This window comes from Pipistrellus hanaki (genome assembly GCF_964339955.1).
Source record: "Pipistrellus hanaki genome assembly, chromosome: 8".
Taxonomy (NCBI): domain Eukaryota; kingdom Metazoa; phylum Chordata; class Mammalia; order Chiroptera; family Vespertilionidae; genus Pipistrellus; species Pipistrellus hanaki.
Window position 1 is genome coordinate 74255727 of NC_140510.1, and position 20568 is coordinate 74276294.

The 20568-nt window shown below is 48.6% G+C and overlaps 1 protein-coding gene across 5 annotated transcripts in view; it reads left to right on the plus strand.

The window, feature by feature from the left end:
* CDK15 (cyclin dependent kinase 15) overlaps positions 1-20568 on the plus strand; it is a 73321-nt gene that overhangs the window by 43013 nt on the left and 9740 nt on the right. For all 5 annotated transcript variants that reach the window (XM_084892143.1, XM_084892144.1, XM_084892146.1 and 2 more), the window contains exons 11-12: positions 10798-10846; positions 15157-15296. In XM_084892143.1, the coding sequence (XP_084748269.1) occupies positions 10798-10846; positions 15157-15296 (189 nt within the window). The remainder of the gene's footprint in view (positions 1-10797; positions 10847-15156; positions 15297-20568) is intronic.

The window sequence follows — 20568 nt, forward strand, 5'->3', positions numbered from 1 at the left end:
AATGTGTCATTGATTGTTTCATCCAACTTCTTTTGCTCCCCTCAAAGGGTCTGCCGTGGCTCTGTTTGCTTCCTTAAACACGGTTTCTGAAAGCACTCACGCTGTGTGAGCTCAAATCCTAGCATTAATGTACTGCTGGGTTCATTTCACCACACTCAAAAGCGCCGAGTTTAAATCCCTCTCAATTCCATTTGGGGCACCAGAAGACTTTATCCTTCTTCACTAATGGTTCCAAGTTTACATCTAGATCCTGGGGTCAGGGACAGGAGAGGATTTAGAAATAACAGTGCATGACATTAGGCGATGCATTTGCCAAATTGGCAATTAGTTCCTGATGTGCGTGCAAAGCGTCTCATTCCTGTCTCTTTGATGCTCTGTTCCCATTGAGAAGGGAATGGAGTCCGCAGAGGCCTTCAGACTTTTAAAGGAATATCTGCTGAAAATCATGCCTGATTTGTGGCATGAGCTCAGCTGCGGGGAAGCATCCGGGATTACCCCGGTCCTTCCCGCCCGGGGAAAGCTTCTCCACTCGAGGAACTCAGTGGAAATCAAAAGGCAGGAAAGCGGTACTAAAAGCCTTAACGGGACCCGGACTCCGATGGCCTAGGGACACAGGCAGATGGAGCTTCCTCATGACTAGTCGTTTTCAGTACGCCTGCTTTTTCAACCTTTGGCCACCAGGTGGAAGCAAGAAATAACAGGGACAGGAATAACAGGCACGCTGACACCAGGCAACATTATAATGGAGCTCTCTGGCCTTTCTCTCGGAATGTTCTCTTTTGACCTGAAATCCAGTGTGAGAGCTTTGCTTCGTGGGTCACCACGGTGGGACAGAGGATGAAAATCTAACGTGACCCTTGTCTCTGTGGGGATGATAAAGAGCTACCATGCTTTGGGCTCAAAGGGTTCTGAGCAAGTGTTTGTGTGTCTGTTGTGACTGGCATCGGCTCAGCCACTCGACCTGTTAGCCAAGGGAGTTACAGAGATATTCTGTGGGCTGGACTAAGGGGAAGGCACTGGTGAGGGAGGTTTTAACTAGGAGCACCAACTCTCCCACGGATGGGCAAGTCCAAGCTCCACCTTATTCTCTCTGGAGGAAGTTACATATTTCCCAGTTCCCTAATCTGCAAAATGGGACCAATCCTATCATTGGAAACGTGTTCCCTGTGTGCCAAGCACAGGGCAAACCTAACTGCTGGTTCTTCCTCCCGCCTGCCAGGGCCCAGGCGGGTGGGAGTACCACAGTTTTACACCACAAAGCCAAGGCTTTCTTCAAGGTCCCCAAAGATGCATTTCCGAATTGGCGGGGCGTCACTCCACAGCCAAATCTTGTTCTCCTTCCATTCATCACGTTGTATCCCTGAGTCCCATTTTGCAGGGCCGTTCTGAGAAGTAAGTGAAATTATTCATCTGCATCTGCCATGGAACCTAATTTTTCTTTTTTCTTTCCTTTTTTTTTTTTTTTTTTTTTTAAGAAATAATTGATATATAACAGCGCAGTTGTTTTCGGTGTATAACATAATGACTTGATTTATGTATACAGTGTGACATGGTCGCCACACATGGTGCCTTTTAGTAGGTGCTCAACAAATGTCTGTGGTCGTTCTGTTTTCCACGCCGTGTGGAGGTGCATCGAGCTGTGACTCGGTGGCAGATGTGTGAGAGCTGATGCTATGCCTCTCTCTCTTGATGTTTCGCTCCCTTGCGTTATGACTTCCTTCTAGATGTCAGGCACACCTTCTGACTCCAGAACGGAGTTTTGTTTTCGCTTGCTTGGGGCTAAACATTGTTTGAATTTGCACACTCTAAGAGTTTCCAAACTCTGGCCTAAGTCAGTTTTGAGTGCCTGTTGAAGCTAACTCTGTTGGTGAAGACTCCGTTCTGCTTCTCTCTCCCCACTCCCTGCCCCGAGCTGTGGTGAGATACCTGTCCACTCTATGGCCTCAGGCCTCCTCTCTGGGAGGGCCCTTATTATCTACATACTATGTAATGGGTATCAGTAAGGGCGACTAAATCACAGATTACTGTCACCATTATTGATTTCACCCAAAGCATGGCATAGTGAAAAGAGTGCTGACATTTTCTATAGAACAAACCTGGCCCATTTTAGTGTTTCCAATATTTTACACATGCCCCCTAACTGGCACATAAAATTACTAACTATATGTTAAACTAGAGGCCCGGTGCATGGATTCGTGCACAGGTGGGGCCCCTGGGCCTGATAAGCAATCGGGGCAGATTAGGGCTATCTTGCCCAGTCCCAATTGGGGCCGTTGGGGATCGGCTGGCTGGGGAGGGACTGCAGGAGGGCTCCAGGGCATGTCCAGCCCTCTTGCTCAGTCCCGATTAGCTGGCCTCAGAAACAAGCTAACCTACTGGAGTATCTGCCCCCTTCCCCACGGAGGTCAGTGCACATCATAGTGACCAATTGGTCGGACACTTAGCATATTATGCTTTTATTATATAGGATGTAATCAATGACTAGAAGTTAGAGAACCTGGGTTTTAGTTCCCATTGTACTCTCTAGGACTCTAAACGTCCTGTTCTGACTCAATCAGTATGGCTCAGTGGTTGAGCATTGACCTATGAATCAGGAGGCCACAGTTCAATTCCAGTCAGTGCACATGCTTGGATTGCAATCTTGATCCCCAAAAGTGGGTATGCAGGAGGCAGCCAATCAATGATTCTCTCTCGTTGATGTTTATCTCTCTCTCTCTCTCTCTCTCTCTCTCTCTCTCTCCCTCCCTTCTTCTCTGAAATAGATAAAAACATAAATAAAAGACCTGTTCTGCCTGCTTTGCCAAGAAAGCATATGTAACTTATCATTCACCTTGGATAATAATAACCACTGTTATTAAGCACTGACTATGAGTTAGGCACTTTACATACACTGTTCTACCTTGATTTACAATAGCCCTATCAGATGGGGACAATGTTCTCATCCCAAGTGTATAGAGGAGAGAGCTGAGGCTTAGGGAGGTGTGTGTGTTGCCTAGAGTCACCTGACCCGGAAGGGGGTGACCCAGAACATCCAGGTCTGCTGGATTCCAAGGCGGTGCTTTGCCACATTGTCTTCCAGCCATCAAAGAGCAGATATAATGATTTGGTAATAAAACAATGACCCATACTGGGGACCAGCTAAGAACACCTTTCCAAGTCCATTTCTAAATGATTATGTCCTTCCATCCAGACTTGATTTTGGAATCTGTGAGCTTGGCGACATGCTTCTGGAATGTACTGTGAAGTGGAGTCCCTACCCTGAGACTCCAGCAGCCACCCCCACCCTCACCCCCACCCCTTGCTCCAGCTAACGAAGCCACAGGCGCTCTCCAAGCTGTGAACACTGATTGCGCTCATTACCATTGCACTCTGAGCACTGCCCAAAGCTCCTGGGGAGTTACTATTAACATCTTTATTAACCCGTCCCCCCAACCAGTCAGTGAAATTCATTTAAATACACAGCCCACTTTGATCTTCATTAATAGTTTCTTCCAGTTTCTACATTTATTTTTAGTTTTCTCATCTTTAATTTATTTGGTGGCAATTATTAGTTTTTATTGAGGGGGACTAGATGATCTCAAAGTAGTTAAGATTAGAAAAAATTGCAAATGAGTGAAAGCAAGTGAAAAAAAATATTTTTTCAAGTTAAACCCTGCTATGTTCCTTCCTAGTTTAAGAAAAGGAGCCTTAAGTTTTTGAATATCATGGAACTAGCTCAAGCAAGAGGCTCCTTCCCCACCTTCCTGGCCAGCACCTGTGTCCCTGATCTCTGTAAGACACAGAGCAGGATGCATACCTGGGCTCTCTTCAGTTACTTTTTTTGCATTTTAAGGATAAGGTTTAGTAAATTTATTTCATTTTAATTTTTTATCAAAGCATCAATTTTTTATCCATTCAACAAATATCTTTGAATGGTAGGTGTTTGGACTGGGAGATTAAAAAAATAAATAAGACATTGATACCTGCCTTCAAGGCATACAGTCTGGAGGGGGAAACATAAACAATACAATGTGGAAAGTATTAATATAGCCACATTCCCTGGGACCCTCCAGGAAGCCTAGGGAAAAGGCCCCTTGGTTTGTCTGGGGAATTCAGGGACTTTGAGAGAAAGGCATGAGCTGGGTCTCAAAGACAACAAAGTGGGCTTTTCCCAGGTGAACAGGGGAAAGGGCGTTCCAGACAAAGGACCTTGACACAGAGGACTAAGAAAGCAGGTACATGTGGTAATGTGCCAAGCAGGCAAATTGCTCAGGGAAGCCAGAAGGTAGGTTTTGTGGTGGGGCATTGCTGGAGATTGACCTGGAAGGGTGAATGGGGACTAGATGGGGAAGTGCTTTATAATCACCCTAAGGATTTGGGCTTGACTAGTAAACAAAGAGAGCCATTGGATGATTGTTCGAAGGCACGTGATAAAGCAGGGTTTAAATTTTAGAAGAACTTGCTTGAAGACTATATGTAGAATCCACTAGCCAGAAGCAATGTGGCAATGCTCTAGAATCTAGATTCTCGAAGACAAGTAGAAAGTCTCAACTCGAGCCATGGCAATGGCTAAGGAACACAGGGGACAAACCTGCAGAGCATCTGGGAGGCAGAGTGAGGGGGAAGTTGTAGCTGATTAGCTTTGAATTGTGAAGTGAAAACACGTCTGTAGAGGGCAAGAGGATGAGAGCTCTATTCACTGTCACGGGAAATAAAGGGAGGAGACATAGATTTGTGAAGAAGGTAATGGATAGAAGGTTTGGATATTTTGAGTTTAAGATATCTGTGAAGCTACCAAATGGAGATATCCAGAAAGCAATTAGAAATACAAGCCTGTGACTACAAGAGTCCCATCTAGAAATACAAAATGGAAGTCATCTGCTTAAAGTGGCAATTATTAGTTTTTATTGAGGGGGACTAGATCTTAAAGTAAGATTGGGAAAAATTTGCCCCAGATGTGAATTCATTTGCCCAAGGGAGAGTGTGTAGAAAAAGAAGACTATGATGGAACCCTGGGGAACCAGTACTGAGGATCAGCCTGAGCGGGAAAGGGTCTTTGGAAGCTAAGAAGGAATAGTCAGAGGGGCTGGGGAAGACCAGGAGAGGATGATGATGATGATAATGATAATGATGATGATGATGATGATGGTAATGTACCTCAGAAATTGTATGGCCATAAGTTTGTTGGGGGGCGGGGGAAGAGGCCACGTATCATTTCTGAGTATCCTCAGTCCTGAGCATGGTGCCTCCCTGTGGTAGCCCTTAAACATTTTTGAGACTACAGGGGCATGTTGTCAAATGATGCACTATTAAATACCAAAAACACCAAATGTCATGGTCAAGTTATAGCTCAAACACCATTTGTAGGGACGGAGAGACATCAAACATAGTACTGCCCTGGGGAAAGATGAGAATTCCCTGGCAATGCCCATCCCCTCCATGTACCCACAAGGAGCAAAGCCTGGCCTCCCTGTCCTATACCGAGACCATTACCTTAGGGGTAGGCTTCAGAGGATGGGATATTTTCTTAGCATCTACAGAAAGATTTGATTCAGAGTTAGAAAAATGAAACACCAGAAACATGAATTGGAGTGCCAGGCTCAAAAGCCAAGGGGCACCCTCCCTGAGAGCACTGGCGTTGGCGTCCTGATACTCAAATAAGAATTTAAAGACTGGTAATGCAGAGTGGCAGAAGAGTCTAATTTAGAGTCCTTGAGCCAAAAAACCAAGAAGCTTCCAAGCCAGGTCACTGAGGAAGAGGGAAGCAAGCAGCTGGGAGGGGGAATGTGAGCCTCGGGGGCGGTGCGGGCAGAGACAGGAGAAGAGCTACATAGTTCTGTGGTGCAGTTTTAAAGTTACTGCTTGAGAGATAGCGAAATAAGGCTAACAACATTATCGACCACTTAAAAATATGGTATCTCAAGAATGCATTGTATTCGGGAAACGCCAGAGGTGTAGTTCCCTGGACAGCTGTAAGATAACCGTAGGGTGATAGTGGCAAGACTATAGTAACTAGAAAATGTTTTACCTGGAGGTAAGACTCAAAATGATCCTGGTGATACTTTATCAATCAACCAACAAACCTATGTTGACTAAGGTCACTGTTCTTGAAAAGAGCTTTTGTAAAAGTTTATGGGGGGGAAAATCATTATCTGACTATGATAGCAACAATTCCGCCATCATTTTAATTTTACTCTATTTAGTTGGGAAACTTAAAGTTCAGCTTTTTAAGTTTCCTTTTGCAGCTTACTTTGCTTTTCCTACCTCGAATGCCCATTGAACTCCAATGAGAACTCTTATAAAGAGAACTGCAGAAGGAGGAAATGTAGAAAAATCTGCTTTGATGATTTACTATCATCTTTGGTAGGAGAAGGGAAATACACTGCCTAGAGACCTATGATTTTTAGAGGCAACTGAAGCCAGAGTAAGAAGACTGCTCTTGAAATGATGGTGTGTACAATGCCTATCTTTTGTAGATCATTCTCTCATTGATCACTTGCAGCTTAACTACTGGGGAGGGGAGGGAATCAATAAGAGAGAAGCAAGGTCATTCAACATTAGGTCACTGCATAGGAATGAGAAGAAGGAAGGCTAGGAACCGGCACTGGGCTTTGGCTGGGCTTCATTACAGCAACCTGGCCGACTCTGGACACATGGACCCCTCCATCTTAGCTGATGTAGCTACAAAATAGATGTGGGAAGAGGGTCAGGAACCACCTATGCAAGACATGGAACCTCAAGTTCAATGCTATTGCATTGCCTCCCAGTGCAGCTCTTACAGATCATCCTTTCAGGGAGAAATTTATGGAAACTGACTTTTGCCTTATCAGGCTTCCTTTTTCCCACCTTGAAAAACGTATTTTATGTGTCAGACACTATGTTCTGCAATTTTTATATCCACTGCTTAAGTGAATCCTCCCAAGGAGCTCAGAGAAGTGTGTGGGAGTCGCTGGTGAGTGGTCAGCCCTGGCCTCCTCTCCAGGCCAGCCTCCTTGGCCTCACTTTGTGCCACTCTGGAAACATCTGGAGCCCATTAAAGACAATAACAACAACACGACAATGGGCCGAGGCTGGGCCCGCCCGGGCTTGGGGAATCAGACTCTGGGGTGTGGAGCCAGGGCTTCAAAACTCTCCCGAAGGATGGAGGCCGACAGGCAGCTTGGCCTGAGAACCACGTGGTGAGCCCGTGCTAGTTCTCCAAAACAAGTAAAAGCAAGGAGAAAAAAAGGAACATGCATAAAGACTAACATTTACTGAGCCTCTACGACACTCCCAGTGTGTAATCTTATCTAATCCTCCCATCTGACGGGGAACATTATCCCCATTTTACAGATTTGAAAACTTTGGAGTTACTTAACCACAGAGACTAAGAAATTTACCCCCAATTACCAAGTTTTTAGATGGCAGAAAGGTGATTTTAGCCCGGGTTGTGTTCATGGTACTATACCACATCGCTAAGAAACATGCCTCCGGCCCACACGGAGGACTCAAGAGAAATCAAATAAGGCTTAAAAGAATTTAAGCTTGGAGCACAGTAGAATTTTAGTAGAGTGCCAATTGCAAGGTATAGACGGTTTCCAGGGAGAACAACAAGGTGGAAACACCTGAGAGGAGAGAGGAAAGCGAGGTGCATCAGACAAAAGAAAGAGCAGAGGCAAAGCATAAGGAATCACTTACATTACATTCTCACAGCAACCCTGCGCAGTAGGAACTGTCCTTACCTCAGATGGGAAAGCCGAGGCCCAGAGAGGTTAAGCAACACCCGCAGGTTACACAGCCGGTAAGGGGCACAGTGTGGACTCCAAACCCAGGTCCAGGGTCCTAACCACACACAGTTCACTCGCCATCACTTTTCAAAGGAAGAGTGGGAAGAAGAGCAGCAAACAGGATTTATTTTGTTTGATGCTCTGAGGTAGGCACTTTACATTCATTATCTCAAGGAATCAACGCATTCTGGGAATCACTTCGTGCTTGTGGAAGACTATGACCTCCAACTCGAGTCCAGGAAGCAGGCTGGCCACGGTGAAGGTACCTCAGGGTCTCAGTGAAACGGAAGCAGCAGTTTCATACCCTAGGTTCAGTGTTCAAACCCTCACTCAGTTTATCCCAAACCCATGTTCCTCAAGAACAACACTAAAGTTGGAAGTCGTATTAAAATACAAAGGGTCAAAAACACGGCACGTAGGGCTCTGGGTATGGAAAAAACAGACCGTGGGAGAGGATTGAAATGGATTTCATTACGAAGGAGGAAATATTTTAATTTTGTTTGGTCAGGGAAGGACTGCAAATAGCCAGCAGAAAGTGATTTGGAAATAAACATTCGGAACAAATGCCAGATATTCTTATCTTCGCTGGTTATTTGAATTTAGGCACAATCATCCACCCGGAGAGTAAATAACCTGTAGGTGCAAGGGCTTCCCAGCCTACCTGGGGCTGTAAAACGCCAGCAGAGTGGTCACATTTGATTGCATCTGACCTTGAAAACTTGAATTCAGCCGAACCTGGTTTGGCTCAGTGGATAGAGCATTGGCCTGCGGACTGAAAGGTCCCTAGTTCGATTCCCGTCAGGAATGTACCTTGGTTGCAGGCACATCCCCAGTAGAGGGCGTGCAGGAGACAGCTGATCGATGATACTCTCTCATCGATGTTTCTAACTCTCTGTCCCTCTCTCTTCCTCTCTATAAAAAAAATCAATAAAATATATTAAAAAAAAAAAAAGAAAACTTGACTTCAGTTGCTTTCTTTAACTACTCCTTTCCCTCTACAATGTTTAGCAAGGCACATTTCTTTTTAAAAAGAAAATATTTTTATTGATTTCAGAAAGGAAGGGAGAAGGAGAGATAGAAACATCAGTGATGAGAGAGAATCATTGATTGGCTGCCTCCTACTTGATCCCCAGGGATTGAGCCTGCAACCTGGGCATGTGCCCTTGACCAGAATCGAACTTGGGACCCTTCTTCAGTCTGCAGACTGATGCTCTAGCCACTGAGCCAAACCTGATAGGGCTATACATTTCATTTTTAATTGAAATTACATTTGAAGCCCAACTGGCGTGGCTCAGTAGTTGAGTTTCGACTTATGAACCAAGAAGTCATAGTTTGATTCCCTATCAGGGCACGTGCCTGGCGTTGTAGGCTCAATCCCCAATAGGGGGCATGTGGGAGACAGCCGATCAAGGATTCTCTCTCATCATTGATGTTTCTCTCTCTCCCTCTCTCTTCCTGAAGTCAATAAAAACATATTTTTTTAAAAAAAGTAATTACTTTTGAAGTTTCAAAAAATATGTGATTTTTTATTAAAATAATAAACGTAAGAAAGTAAACATAGAAGGAAAGCCTGTGTGTAACCACCATCACTGGTGAGCAGTCTCCCAGGTCATTTGCTGTGCACATGCCAGCGGATTTGTCAGCATTAGCAAAATCGGTCCAGTTCTTTGTTGGATAAACAGTCTTGGTGTTTTCCATTCCGGCGGGAGCTGGAAGAAGACATCTTTTAAAAACAATTACATTTCCGGCCCAAGAAAAGTACAAGGTGAACACATAATTTTAAACGGGAGTTGAAATACTCTTTTCTCACCGGAGTGGGAAACAGAGATTTGATAGGAGCGTCGGCTCACATCCCCTACAGCTCCTTTCACGGCCCTTCCACAGAGGAAGCATTCAGTGAGCATTTCCGGGAGGAACTTCCCTTTTATGGTGGTTTTGTTTTGGGCTAAATCGTGTCAATACCAAGAATAATTGGAACACATGGAGACACACGTAAATGTTATAAAGAATGCTCCAAAGAAGATTACACGTTTTATGGTCACCCATTTTGGATCATTCAAGCCAGGATCCACTTCCGTTTTTCCTGCAAGTAATATATAAAATTAGCCCCGTTACTTTTGACCTCTTTTGAGACTTTGCCCCGTCATCATCGGTCACATGACTTTTCAGGGGAGCAAACTTGGTTCTCTCAGATGAACGATAAGCTCTGAGAGGGTGGCGGATTCCTTTGTGCTCTCCGCACACAGTAAATGCTAAATCAGTGTTTGTTGGCTTTACAAACTATAATCAGTTCGCTAGGGCTGCCGTGACAAAATCCCACAAACCAGATGGCGTACACCCCAGGAATGTGTTACCTCACAGTTCTGGAGGCAGAGCTGAGAGTGAGGTGTGGGCAGGATGGGTTCCTCCCGCGGGCACTGAGGGAGGGTCTGCTCCAGGCCTCTCCTGCGGATGGCTGGCTTCTCCATGTGTCTCTTCAGATTGCCTTCCTTTGTACATGTCTGTCTCTGTCCCCCCTTTAAAAAACTGTGTTTATTGATTTTTAGAGCAAGAGGAAGGGAGAGGGATAGAAACAACAACGAGAGAGGAACATCGTAGGTAGGCTGCCTCTTGCACGCCCCCTATTGGGGATGGAGTCTGCAAATCGGGCAGGTGTCTTGATTGGAATGGAACTGGTGACTTCTTGGTTCCTGGGTCGATGCTCAACCCATGAGCCACACTGGCCAGGCTCCAATCACATTGGATTAAGGCCCGCCCTAATGATTTCATCTTAATTAATTATATCTGTAACAACCCTATTTCCATATAAGGTAAAATCCCGAGGTGCCTGGGGTTAGGACTTAAACATATGGATTTGGGGGGAGTGGGAAACAGAGATTTGATAGTGACACAGAATCATAAAATATCCATAGTGAGAACATCCTTTACTTTGTCTACCTGAACCTGGATTCCCTCTTCCTCCAAGCCAAGGAGAACATTCCGGGTTTTAATATTTTTGGAAGCAGGAGTTTAGGGTCGTTTTCTTTGTAACGTGCCTGTGTGTGCCTTTCAGAATGGTTCCCACTGCTGAAACCTCAGAGCCTGCAGAACGTCTGGAACAGGTGAGCACCACCTTGGGAAGCAGGGTTTGAAGGAGCCTTTTCCCAACCGCAGTCCACCGAGCGCCTCGATCTGGGGACCCACACCCCAGGAAGAGGCCTCTGGGAGAGCCGGCAAGTCACCTGGGAGCCTGCTGGTTTTTCTCTAAGAACCATTTTACTTTCACTGCGTCTGGCCATTAAAATTGTTCTGGGCCCCTCCACCACGCCCGAGGCCCTGAGAACAGGGAGCGTTGGCCTGCAAGAAAACCTAGCGGGTTTATTATTCCCCGACACAGAGAAACCAAATAACATCATTGAGCGGCTATTGGAGGGGGGGCAGCTTGATTCATGGGGGTCATGCTTTCCCAGGCCCTCTCCACCCAGTCTCGGCGCAGACCGGGCCGACTTTTATTACCAGCTTTCAACAAATCCCTAGTTTCTTTTGCAAAGTAAAACAGATAATAGCGGCATTCCCGGAATAGTTAGCTAACTAAGCCGCGCCAGGCAACCTCCGGGCTAAGAAGAACCCAGTGTTTTCGGACAATGACCAATTACAATAACCAGTATTATTTGATCTGAGAGTAATTAGCCGGGGCTCTGTTCTTTTTGCTTCAGTGAAGAGGCAAAAAGGGCAGTGAGGGAAACATCAGAGACAGGGGAACGGGCTCAAATGTCAAAGAAAAACACACTCTCGCAGGTGGGGAGGGGTGAAGGGGAGGGGGGGCGGGCGAGATCCCAACTGAACATTCCACGTTGCTCTTCCCTGAAAATGTGGCTGCGTTGAACCCAACCAAATTTCGTTTGATTTCCCCAGACACAGTACAGTCAGTGTTCACATGCTTCAGAAAGCCTCCATGTGGCATGCCTACCAGAGTGCAGAGAGTAGAGAAGGTCGGGATGTAGAGCCATGAATTAGCCAAGGATCTCTTATTGGGAGCCCCCCCCCCCCCGCCCCTGCACTACCCTCCCCCCCACACACACACACACAAGGATGTCCGCACACCCCACACTTATTTTCTTTTTTTTTTTTTACATGATTTTTAAAAAATATTTTGATTTTTTTTACAGAGAAGTAGAGAGAGGGATAGAGAGTTAGAAAAATTGATGAGAGAGAATCAGCAGCCTCTTGCACACCCCCTACTGGGAATGTGCCCGCAACCAAAGTACGTGCCCTTGACAGGAATCGAACCCGGGACCCTTCAGTCCGCAGGCCAATGTTCTATCCACTGAGCCAAAGCGGTTTCAGCCCCCACACTTATTTTTAAACGCACCATACCACCTGAAAGTCCCTGTTGTTTTGAAGGCAGGCTCCAGCGAGCTGCTGTTTATCATTTCTTTCAAAATATGTGGACATTCTCTGGCCAGTGGACAGGCCCCCATTCCTTTCTAGAGGTAGGTAATTGAACACTGCCCTGGGCTTCCACAGGGCAGACCCACAGGAGACTGGCTCACAGGAGGAGAAGCCTTCACTGGTACACTTTGCCCTGGTCGTTGCCCCTGCCAGCCAAGAGGCAGAAGGAGTGGGTGGTGGCCGTCATAGTTTGGAGGCCATGGGACTGAGACCAATCCCGACACCACCAGAGACCCTGGTACAACCTCATGGGAAGGGTGCAGGGCAGGTTGGCTGGTTGAGGAGGAAAGTCCTAACACAGAAGTCCTCAGGTCATCATCCATCAGGACCTACTCTCCTGTCTTTAAATTTTCTGGTCAGGGTGGCTGGTTCTTCCTGTGTGTCCCTGCCATCCCCTGAGCTCCATCAGCTTGTCCTGGCTTCCCCCAGCCAGCAGCATAAACAGCCTAAATCAGTGGTCGGCAAACTGCGGCTCGCGAGCCACAGACGGCTCTTTGGCCCCTTGAGTGTGGCTCTTCCACAAAATACCATGGCCTGGGCGAGTCTATTTTGAAGAAGTGGCCTTAGAAGAAGTTTAAGTTTAAAAACTTTGGCTCTCAAAATAAATTTCAATCGTTGTGCTGTTGATATGTGTCTCTGTTGACTAATGAGTTTGCCGACCACTGGGCTAGATAAAACAGCGTGCACGCCACGCTGACACCAGTCCACCACAGTCCTGCAGCCTTCCTCTGCTTGTAACAATCTAACGGGTGGGACTGTGCCGAGCGAACAAAGCACTGATTGGGGTGGGGGGTGGAGGTGGGTGAGGATAGATGCATGGCTCCCTCCTCACTATGACCACCTCCCCACCCCACCCCCCACCCCCGGGGAATTCACAGTGTGGGTTCAGGCCCCAAGTTTGGCACTCATCCTTCCACTCTATAGCAAGGGTGAACCTAAAACAGTTTCCTCACAAGGTTTTCCCTGAATCTCCTTCTGGAGAGAGATCAGGCCCAGTGATTCGTACCAGCTTTCCCACTCCAACCCCATTGCATCAGTCCTGAAAACCCAACCCCGGACAGCTAGCTACCGGGGAGGCCTCTGCCCCAGGTTCCCTTGTCTCCTAACTGGCTTGCAAATTTGCAAGGACCGAGGATTTGCAAATGTTTTCTTAAGTCTCTAAAGCCATTACTCTTGAGTGTGAAGGTCAAGTTACCTGTTTGTAGGAATAGTTTCATGTCATGGGAATGAGACGCCTGAAAGTGTATCATGTAAATCTTATGCAAAAATTAGGCAAATTAGGATTCTGGGCCGGGACTCCCAGCAGCCCTGCATCCTGGAAGGGTGTCTGCTCTCTGTGCTTCAGGCTGGTACGTCGAGTTGACGTTAAATAAGCCCCTCTGTGTTGGCTTGGTTGGCAATTTGCATGGCCACGCAATTTAGTTCTGAATGTCACACACCAGCCCTGTGGTTCAGTGCCTCCCGGGACCTGCTTTTGTGGCTTTCCACTTGCAAACCCTTCAGTGGGCTCTGGAAGATGGGTGTACTTCAATGACTGGCACTCGATTAGCAAAGACTCTCAAACATTTCAAGTAAGTGGGAAGCATAAAGACCCACAGGCCTGGAGGATTAGCCCCTGCCACCCTCCCCATCTTCATATCTATCCCCACTCTTAAAAAAAAAAATATATATATATATATATATATATATATATATATATATATATATATTGATTGATTGATTGATTGATTTTTTACAGAGAGGAAGGAGAGGAATAGAGAGCTAGAAACATCAATGAGAGAGAAACATCCATCAGCTGCCTCCTGCACACCCCCTACTGGGGATGTGCCTGCCACCAAGGTACATGCCCTTGACTGGAATTGAATCTGGGACCTTTCAGTCCAAAGGCCAGCACTCTATCCACTGAGCCAAATCAGTTAGAGGGTCTTTCCCCCATGCTTTGTCCAGGCCACTCAACAGGCCTTTCTCCCCTTAAATCCACTCCTCTCCCTCAACCCCAGGATCTATCCGTATGAGCACCACAGATCTCTGCCTACATCGCCTCCCTCAGTTCCTCAGCTCTCAGCTCAAATGCCGCTTCCTCGGGGAAGCCTTCCCTGACCAGCTCCTCCCACTCTCAGTGAGGTATCGGGGCCTTCTCCTTCATAGTTGTACTCATGCGTTTGCATGATAATTTGTCTGGTGTCTGATTCCTCTGCTAGACCAGGGGGCAGAGTCTTGCCTGTATCTCTCAGAGCCAAGCACCTACAGCACATAGTTGATGCTCAACTAATGGGTTAACTTCTCTCCAGATTCACATTTCAGCATCAGGCCCACTTCAGGATCTGACCTTACTGTAATTTGGGTACTTACCTATGTCTCTTCCTAGGCTCCATCTCAGGGAGAACCAAGAAGCATCTCACCTCAGAACCCTGAGAGCTGAGCTTCAGAAACACTGTACCTAAGGGTGTTTTCCATCAGAGCTTTAGCCTCCAAAATTGCTTCTCTCCCTCCTCCCCTGGCAGGAGTCTGTGCTTGCTGCCCGGGGAGCATATTTCCAATCGGGCTGTTCGGCCTGCTGTGTCTCTCAAAGAAGAGTCCTTAATTACATATTTCTGCTTCTATAATTATAATTCTGGATCTTTTACGTATACACTGGAGGCCCATGCCCATCCCAGACCCCAGTATGCCTCCTGGTGCGTACGTTTGGTCGTTATATCGTTAGGGCCACTGGGTGTTTATAATATAGATGGTGCCAGAGACACTGTGGAGGCTGGTGGGGAAGGTGGGGGAATGATAGAACACAGATTTCCCTTCCTTTTAGTTACAGGACAGGTGAGAGTTTCCGTGTGGGCATGATTTTTCCGTCTGCCTCCAACTTGCCTAACCCCAGGAAAATTCTGTTTGACACACCCTTTCCCCTACTGCTCTCCTCTCCCCGTTTATGTCTTTGGAAGGGAGCTCTCCGGAGAACCTCACATTCTCTCTCCTGCTTTTCCAGGTTGGGCAGAATTCCGGAAGCCGAAGACCTGGCCTCACAAATGCTCAAAGGCTTCCCGAGAGACCGCGTCTCTGCGCAGGAGGCCCTGGTCCATAATTATTTCAGCTCCCTGCCGTCTCAGCTGCACCAGCTTCCCGATGGTGAGTGTGCGTGCGTGCGTGCGTGCGTGCATGCGTGCGTGTGTGTGTGTGTGTGTGTGTGTGTATACACACATGCCGGTCTCCGTGCGAAGTACTTCCTCTGAGCCCTGGAGAATCACAGACTTTGTAGCCAGAAGTGAGCTCGGAGATCAATTAGCCCGGGAGAAGCAAGATGGGACCCATCTCGCTTGAGTGTTGCATGAGATTCTCTCAAGCTCAAAGGCAAGGGAGGGCGGAGGTGACACAGACCTCCCTGTAACGATCCAAACATTTCCCCGCACACACTCACTCCGCGGCGCGGGGCGAGATGAAAGTGGCCTTGGAGTGGCTGGCTTTCGCTGGCATCTGCCGGGAGCAGCAGAACCGGCGTTGCTAACAACGCCGCGGCTCTCCACGGAGAGGAAGATGAGAGGTGACACGGATATGTCAGCGAGGAGAGCTGAGCGGGTCCTGATGGGTAACCTGATGCTGCCAAGGGAAGTACCGGGGTGGGGCGCCCGGGGAGGGGGGCGTCCGCCCAGGCCGGAGGCCCGCGGGGAAGCACACGTTCCCCTGAAATCAGCTCAGCGGCCTGGGCCTGAACTCATCCTCCAAATCTGCCATCTGCGGAGGGATCCTGTGGCCGGAGCTCCTCGTGTTTCTCCGCCGTGGCCAGGAAGGGCTGCACGGAGGACGTGGGCAGTGTGGTCACGCCCCCGGCTGTTTGCGGGGGAACTAGCCTTCGGTGAAAACACCCATCATTCAACTCTAAGCAGTTTTTAGGAGTCCTACGCTGGAGAGAAGCTAAGAAGGGGGTTCTGGGGGCTCAGCCTGGGGAGGAGGTACCGGGATGGGGTGAGGAGCTTCTGACCAAGGTCCTTAGACATCTGGTCTGGCCAGAGCCTCCAGGGTTGCAAACGCAGCACCACGGCATCCTGGACACTATCCTGCCGCAGCCGAGCGCTCTCGTTTGGGATTTCTCAAGGTGGTTTCTTATTTAAGTGAGTCACTGAGGACCTCCAAAAATAACCGTCACCATGAGCTGGGGTTAATGTGCCTTACTTGACCCTGTGAGAAGAGTCCGTCGTCGGTGGTTATTAAGTTGCCATTAAGTGTTAGGAACATAGTAAGTGCTATAAAAACCGAGTGTGGGGGGGAGGGGGGGCAGGCTGTCCTTGGCCTCCAGGATCCCGGCGTGGGAGGGAGAGAGGGTGAGCAGGAGGAAGCGGGGCACCCCCGCGCACATATTAGCACAAATCATATCTAAGCAGCCCCAGCCCGCGTAATCAGCTGCAGATGTTCGGGGAATGTGTGTGCGCTCCAGGCAAGTCTTGGGAGGAACTAGAATAGCTCCAGTGAGATGGATGAGACTGGAGGTGGGCCTGGAGTGGAATGCGAAAGGAGGGAAGGGACCAGGAATGGCCTGTGGCTGAGTCAAACGCACTCCTGGCGACCTGGAAGTCTCACTGGTACCCTCCTGGCCCCTCACATCCCCCCCCCCCCCCCACTACATCCCCATCCCCTCCCCTCTCCCCACTCTGAGCCCCTCTGTCTCTCCTTCTTAGCTTTCTCCTCTGGGCCTGAGGACTTCTAGCTACCACGTCAGGCAAGTCTACACGCTCGGGTGTCCACACACGCACGTGCACACGCACACACGCACACACGCGCACACACTCCCCTCTCGCCACTCGAAGAAACTTCTCCCAGGGGTCCTCCTCCAGGATCTGTGATGCTACACACACAGAGCAGCTGGGATCTTCCCCGTTTGCTGGGCGCAGCTTCTGCCCGATGAAGGGTCATTGGGGAGGAGCAGCACGGTCCTCGCGGATGCGTTGTGAGGAACGTGGGTTTTGATGTCCCTGGCCGGCTGAAGCAAAGCCACGGCAGAGGGGCTCCGAGTGGGGAGGGGCGGGGCGGGGGCGGGGTGGGAGGGAGTGTTTCCACGCTTGCGGGTGTAACCGAGAAGCCAATCTGTATTCCTTCGCTGTTCGCCCAGCCACAGGGCCCAAATCTGCTCTGACACTTTTAGAGAAATGAAAAGATGGGATCTTGCAGGAGGCGGCGGCGCTGGGGGGAGACGGCGGGCGCGCGCAGCAGGGGGGAAGTTGACTTTTCTTTATACATACAGGGGTTTTTCCATGCCGAGTTTAAATTATGCCTGATAAAAGGAGCCTCGTGGATGTTTCAGTTCTTTCAAATTCTCCTGGCTTCCTCCCAATTAAATGAGGTTTGTCAAAGCCACAGGGCCCTGCTGCTGCTGCCTAGGCCGACAAGCACTTCCTGCAGCGACATCTCAAATCCCCGAGGGAGACGATGAAAGGGCCAGAGAGACGGGAGGGGGCGGGAGGGGCGCTGTGTGCGTGTATGTGTGTACGTGTGCACGCGGGAGGGCTGCAGAAGCAGGTGTAGAGACAGACCGACACTGGGGACTTGGGACACGTAAACAGGGAAAGCGAACCGACCAGGAAGATGGGAAGGAAGAGAGAGGAAGAGAGAGAAGTCCTGGGGCCAGGGTGTGCCCCTGGACCACAGTGGTCCTCACCCAGGGCGCAGCCCCTGAGGGATGCTCTCCCTGGGCCTGCAGTGCCAGCCTGCTTTTTCATTAAGTCTTTATTAAGAAGCCTTTATTAAGTCTCACCTGGGCGGCGTGGCTCAGTGAGTGAGCGTCGACCTACTGAACCAGGAGGTCACCATTCGATTCCCGGCCAGGGCACATGCCCAGGGTGTGGGCTCGATCCCCAGTGCAGGAGGCAGCCGATCAACGCTTCTTTCTCATCACTGATGTTTTTCTCTCTCTCCCTCTCCTTTCCTCTCTGAAGTCAACAAAAATAAATTCTTAAAAAATGTATAAAGAACAGTCTCCTTTTCGGATAGGGAGCACCCGCCGGTGATCATAGATCCCAACCTGTGGGGACGCAGACTTGGTATCCCCGTCCCTGGTGGGCCCCCCCCCCCCCCCCCCCCCGGCGTGAGAATTGTGCGAAGGGAAGACATGCTCTTGGGAGTGGTTTGTCAAGAGAGTTTCCTGGCCATAACTCTGCGAGCACTGCTGCTCTCTGGTGATAGTTCGGAGAGGAGAGTGATTTGGGGGCTTCTATGTCTATCCCTTTATTATTCCGGGCACAGGACAGCAAAGGGGTCGCTTTAACATCTGTTGTTTCCCCTTTGATCTGGGAGACGCCGGCTTCCACGGTCTGCCCTGCCCTCCGCATGAAACCTGCGGCTGGGAGGTAGGTGAGGAGAGGCAGGACCGCCTGAAGGCCAGAGGGAGACCTAGAAACCCTCCCTCTAGTGCAAGCACGGCCCCACCCCTCCAGGTCCAGGTCACAGAGCCTGGGACGTGCTGGGCAGCATGCGGGCTGTGGCAGGGAGCGATGGCCAGAGGAGAGCAGGGGGCTGCTTGCCACGAAATGCCAGGGATTCCGGGACCCGTTCCCTTTTGGGGAGCACTCCGAGGTGGAGAAGCATGACCGTCAGAAGGGCAAGCATGTGGGAACTTCTGCCCAGCGCCGACGCTTCCCCCTAGTGACTCTCGAACACCTGAAGAAACATTTGTCAGAGGAGAAATTATGGGAGTCTCTCCAAACACACCCACACCGCACTGATGGCTTTTGCAGATGGCGAGGCAGACGCCCCTCTCCCTCCGTCCCCGCTGACCACGCTGCGATCCTCGGGGCCCAGCCAGCAGAGCAGGGCGTCAGCTGGGGCAGCCGGGACCTAAAATTAGGCCCTTGGCAACTCCCCGGTCTTAGCTGCCGTTTCAGCTTCTTCATTTAATTCCCTTTGCCCTCGGCTTGAACTTGGGCTCTGGGAAAGGAACACTCTAATGGTTTTGGGGTGGGAAGAGCAGAAAACCATTAAGCTGCCCCTTCCAGCAACGGGCTCCGCGCTGCTCCCGCCAGGAGCGCTCCAAACCTGACCCTCTGAGGGTTAAGACTGAATTTGGAAACGTGCCATGTTGAATCACAGACACTGATGCACAAAAGTATTTTCTTTTTTTTCATCTAGGGCAGTAAATGCCTCGTGATTTAGGAGTGTGGTCCTTAAGCCCTGGTCCTTGATCGCCAGGACATCAAAGGCTGTCTCTCTCTGTGTGGATTGGACCCATTTTGCTTTCCAAATCCCAGGCAGGAGTCTCCTCCATTCTTTCCTGGGCTAACTCCCCCTTCTCCTTTAAGCAGGTTTCAGTATATTGGGGGGGGGGGGGGAGAGACACCGAGGGGGGGGGGTGGTGGTGGTTAGGCATGCTAAAATTTAAAAACTTGCAATTGTTTTACAAGTAATTTTGCAAAAACAGTTTACCAGAGTCCTTATTGTCACACTTTCATTCTTGTAGGGAATAGGATAAGGTATGGCACACCTCAGCCCTTCATCACACACACCACACTATAGCTAAGCTCTGGTCGGATTCAGCAGGCTTACTCATATTGCTCATGAAAACCTGAGTAATTTCTTTGTTTTTCTCCAATAAGCAAACTCCGGGCCTCCTTTTAATACTATTTCTTTAATATGTTTGAAGATCCCTTGCTATCACTTTCCAAACTTACTTCTCTAGGCTGCCTTTGACCTTCCTCTCTGCCCACCCCCCTCCCAAATATAAGTTCTGTTTCTCGCACTCTTTCATCATTTTGTTTCATTATTCTATTCTGAACCTCTTCCAATTATTTTGCTTATCTCTGAGATTATGAGCCGAACATAGACTCAGTTTCCTAACGTAGTGGAAGAATCATGTTCCAGTTCATTCATTGGAGATTTATGGGTGTGATGTTGAGGGATACAAAAATGAATTAGTCATGGTCCCTGTCCTCAAGGAGCTTGCAATCCTTAAGAAAATGAGACAGCTACCTAAACAGCTGCAGATCAAGTGTGAAGTGCTCTGGGTGTTCAAAGGAAGTGAAATTAACTCCAGCTGTGGGGACTAAGGGACCCACGCTTAGTGAGTGGGTCATGAAAGATGATGGGGTCTGGATGGCTGGGGAGGAAGACTATCCAGGGAGAAGAATGTCATCCTCCTCTTAATACCATCCAACATTATTCTGCAGGTGTATTTTTTTTAATAACAGTAGCCCAATTCTGACTTATGTTTCATCCAGATTTTATACATATATATATATATATATATATATATATATATATATATTAGAATAATATGCAAATTAACTATCACTCTGCTACATAAGCTACGTCCACCAGCCAATCAGAATGAGTATGCAAATTAACACAACAAAGATGTCGGTTAATTTGCATATGCAGAGGAAGGGAGGAGTGAAGACTGAAGACAGCATAGGAAGAA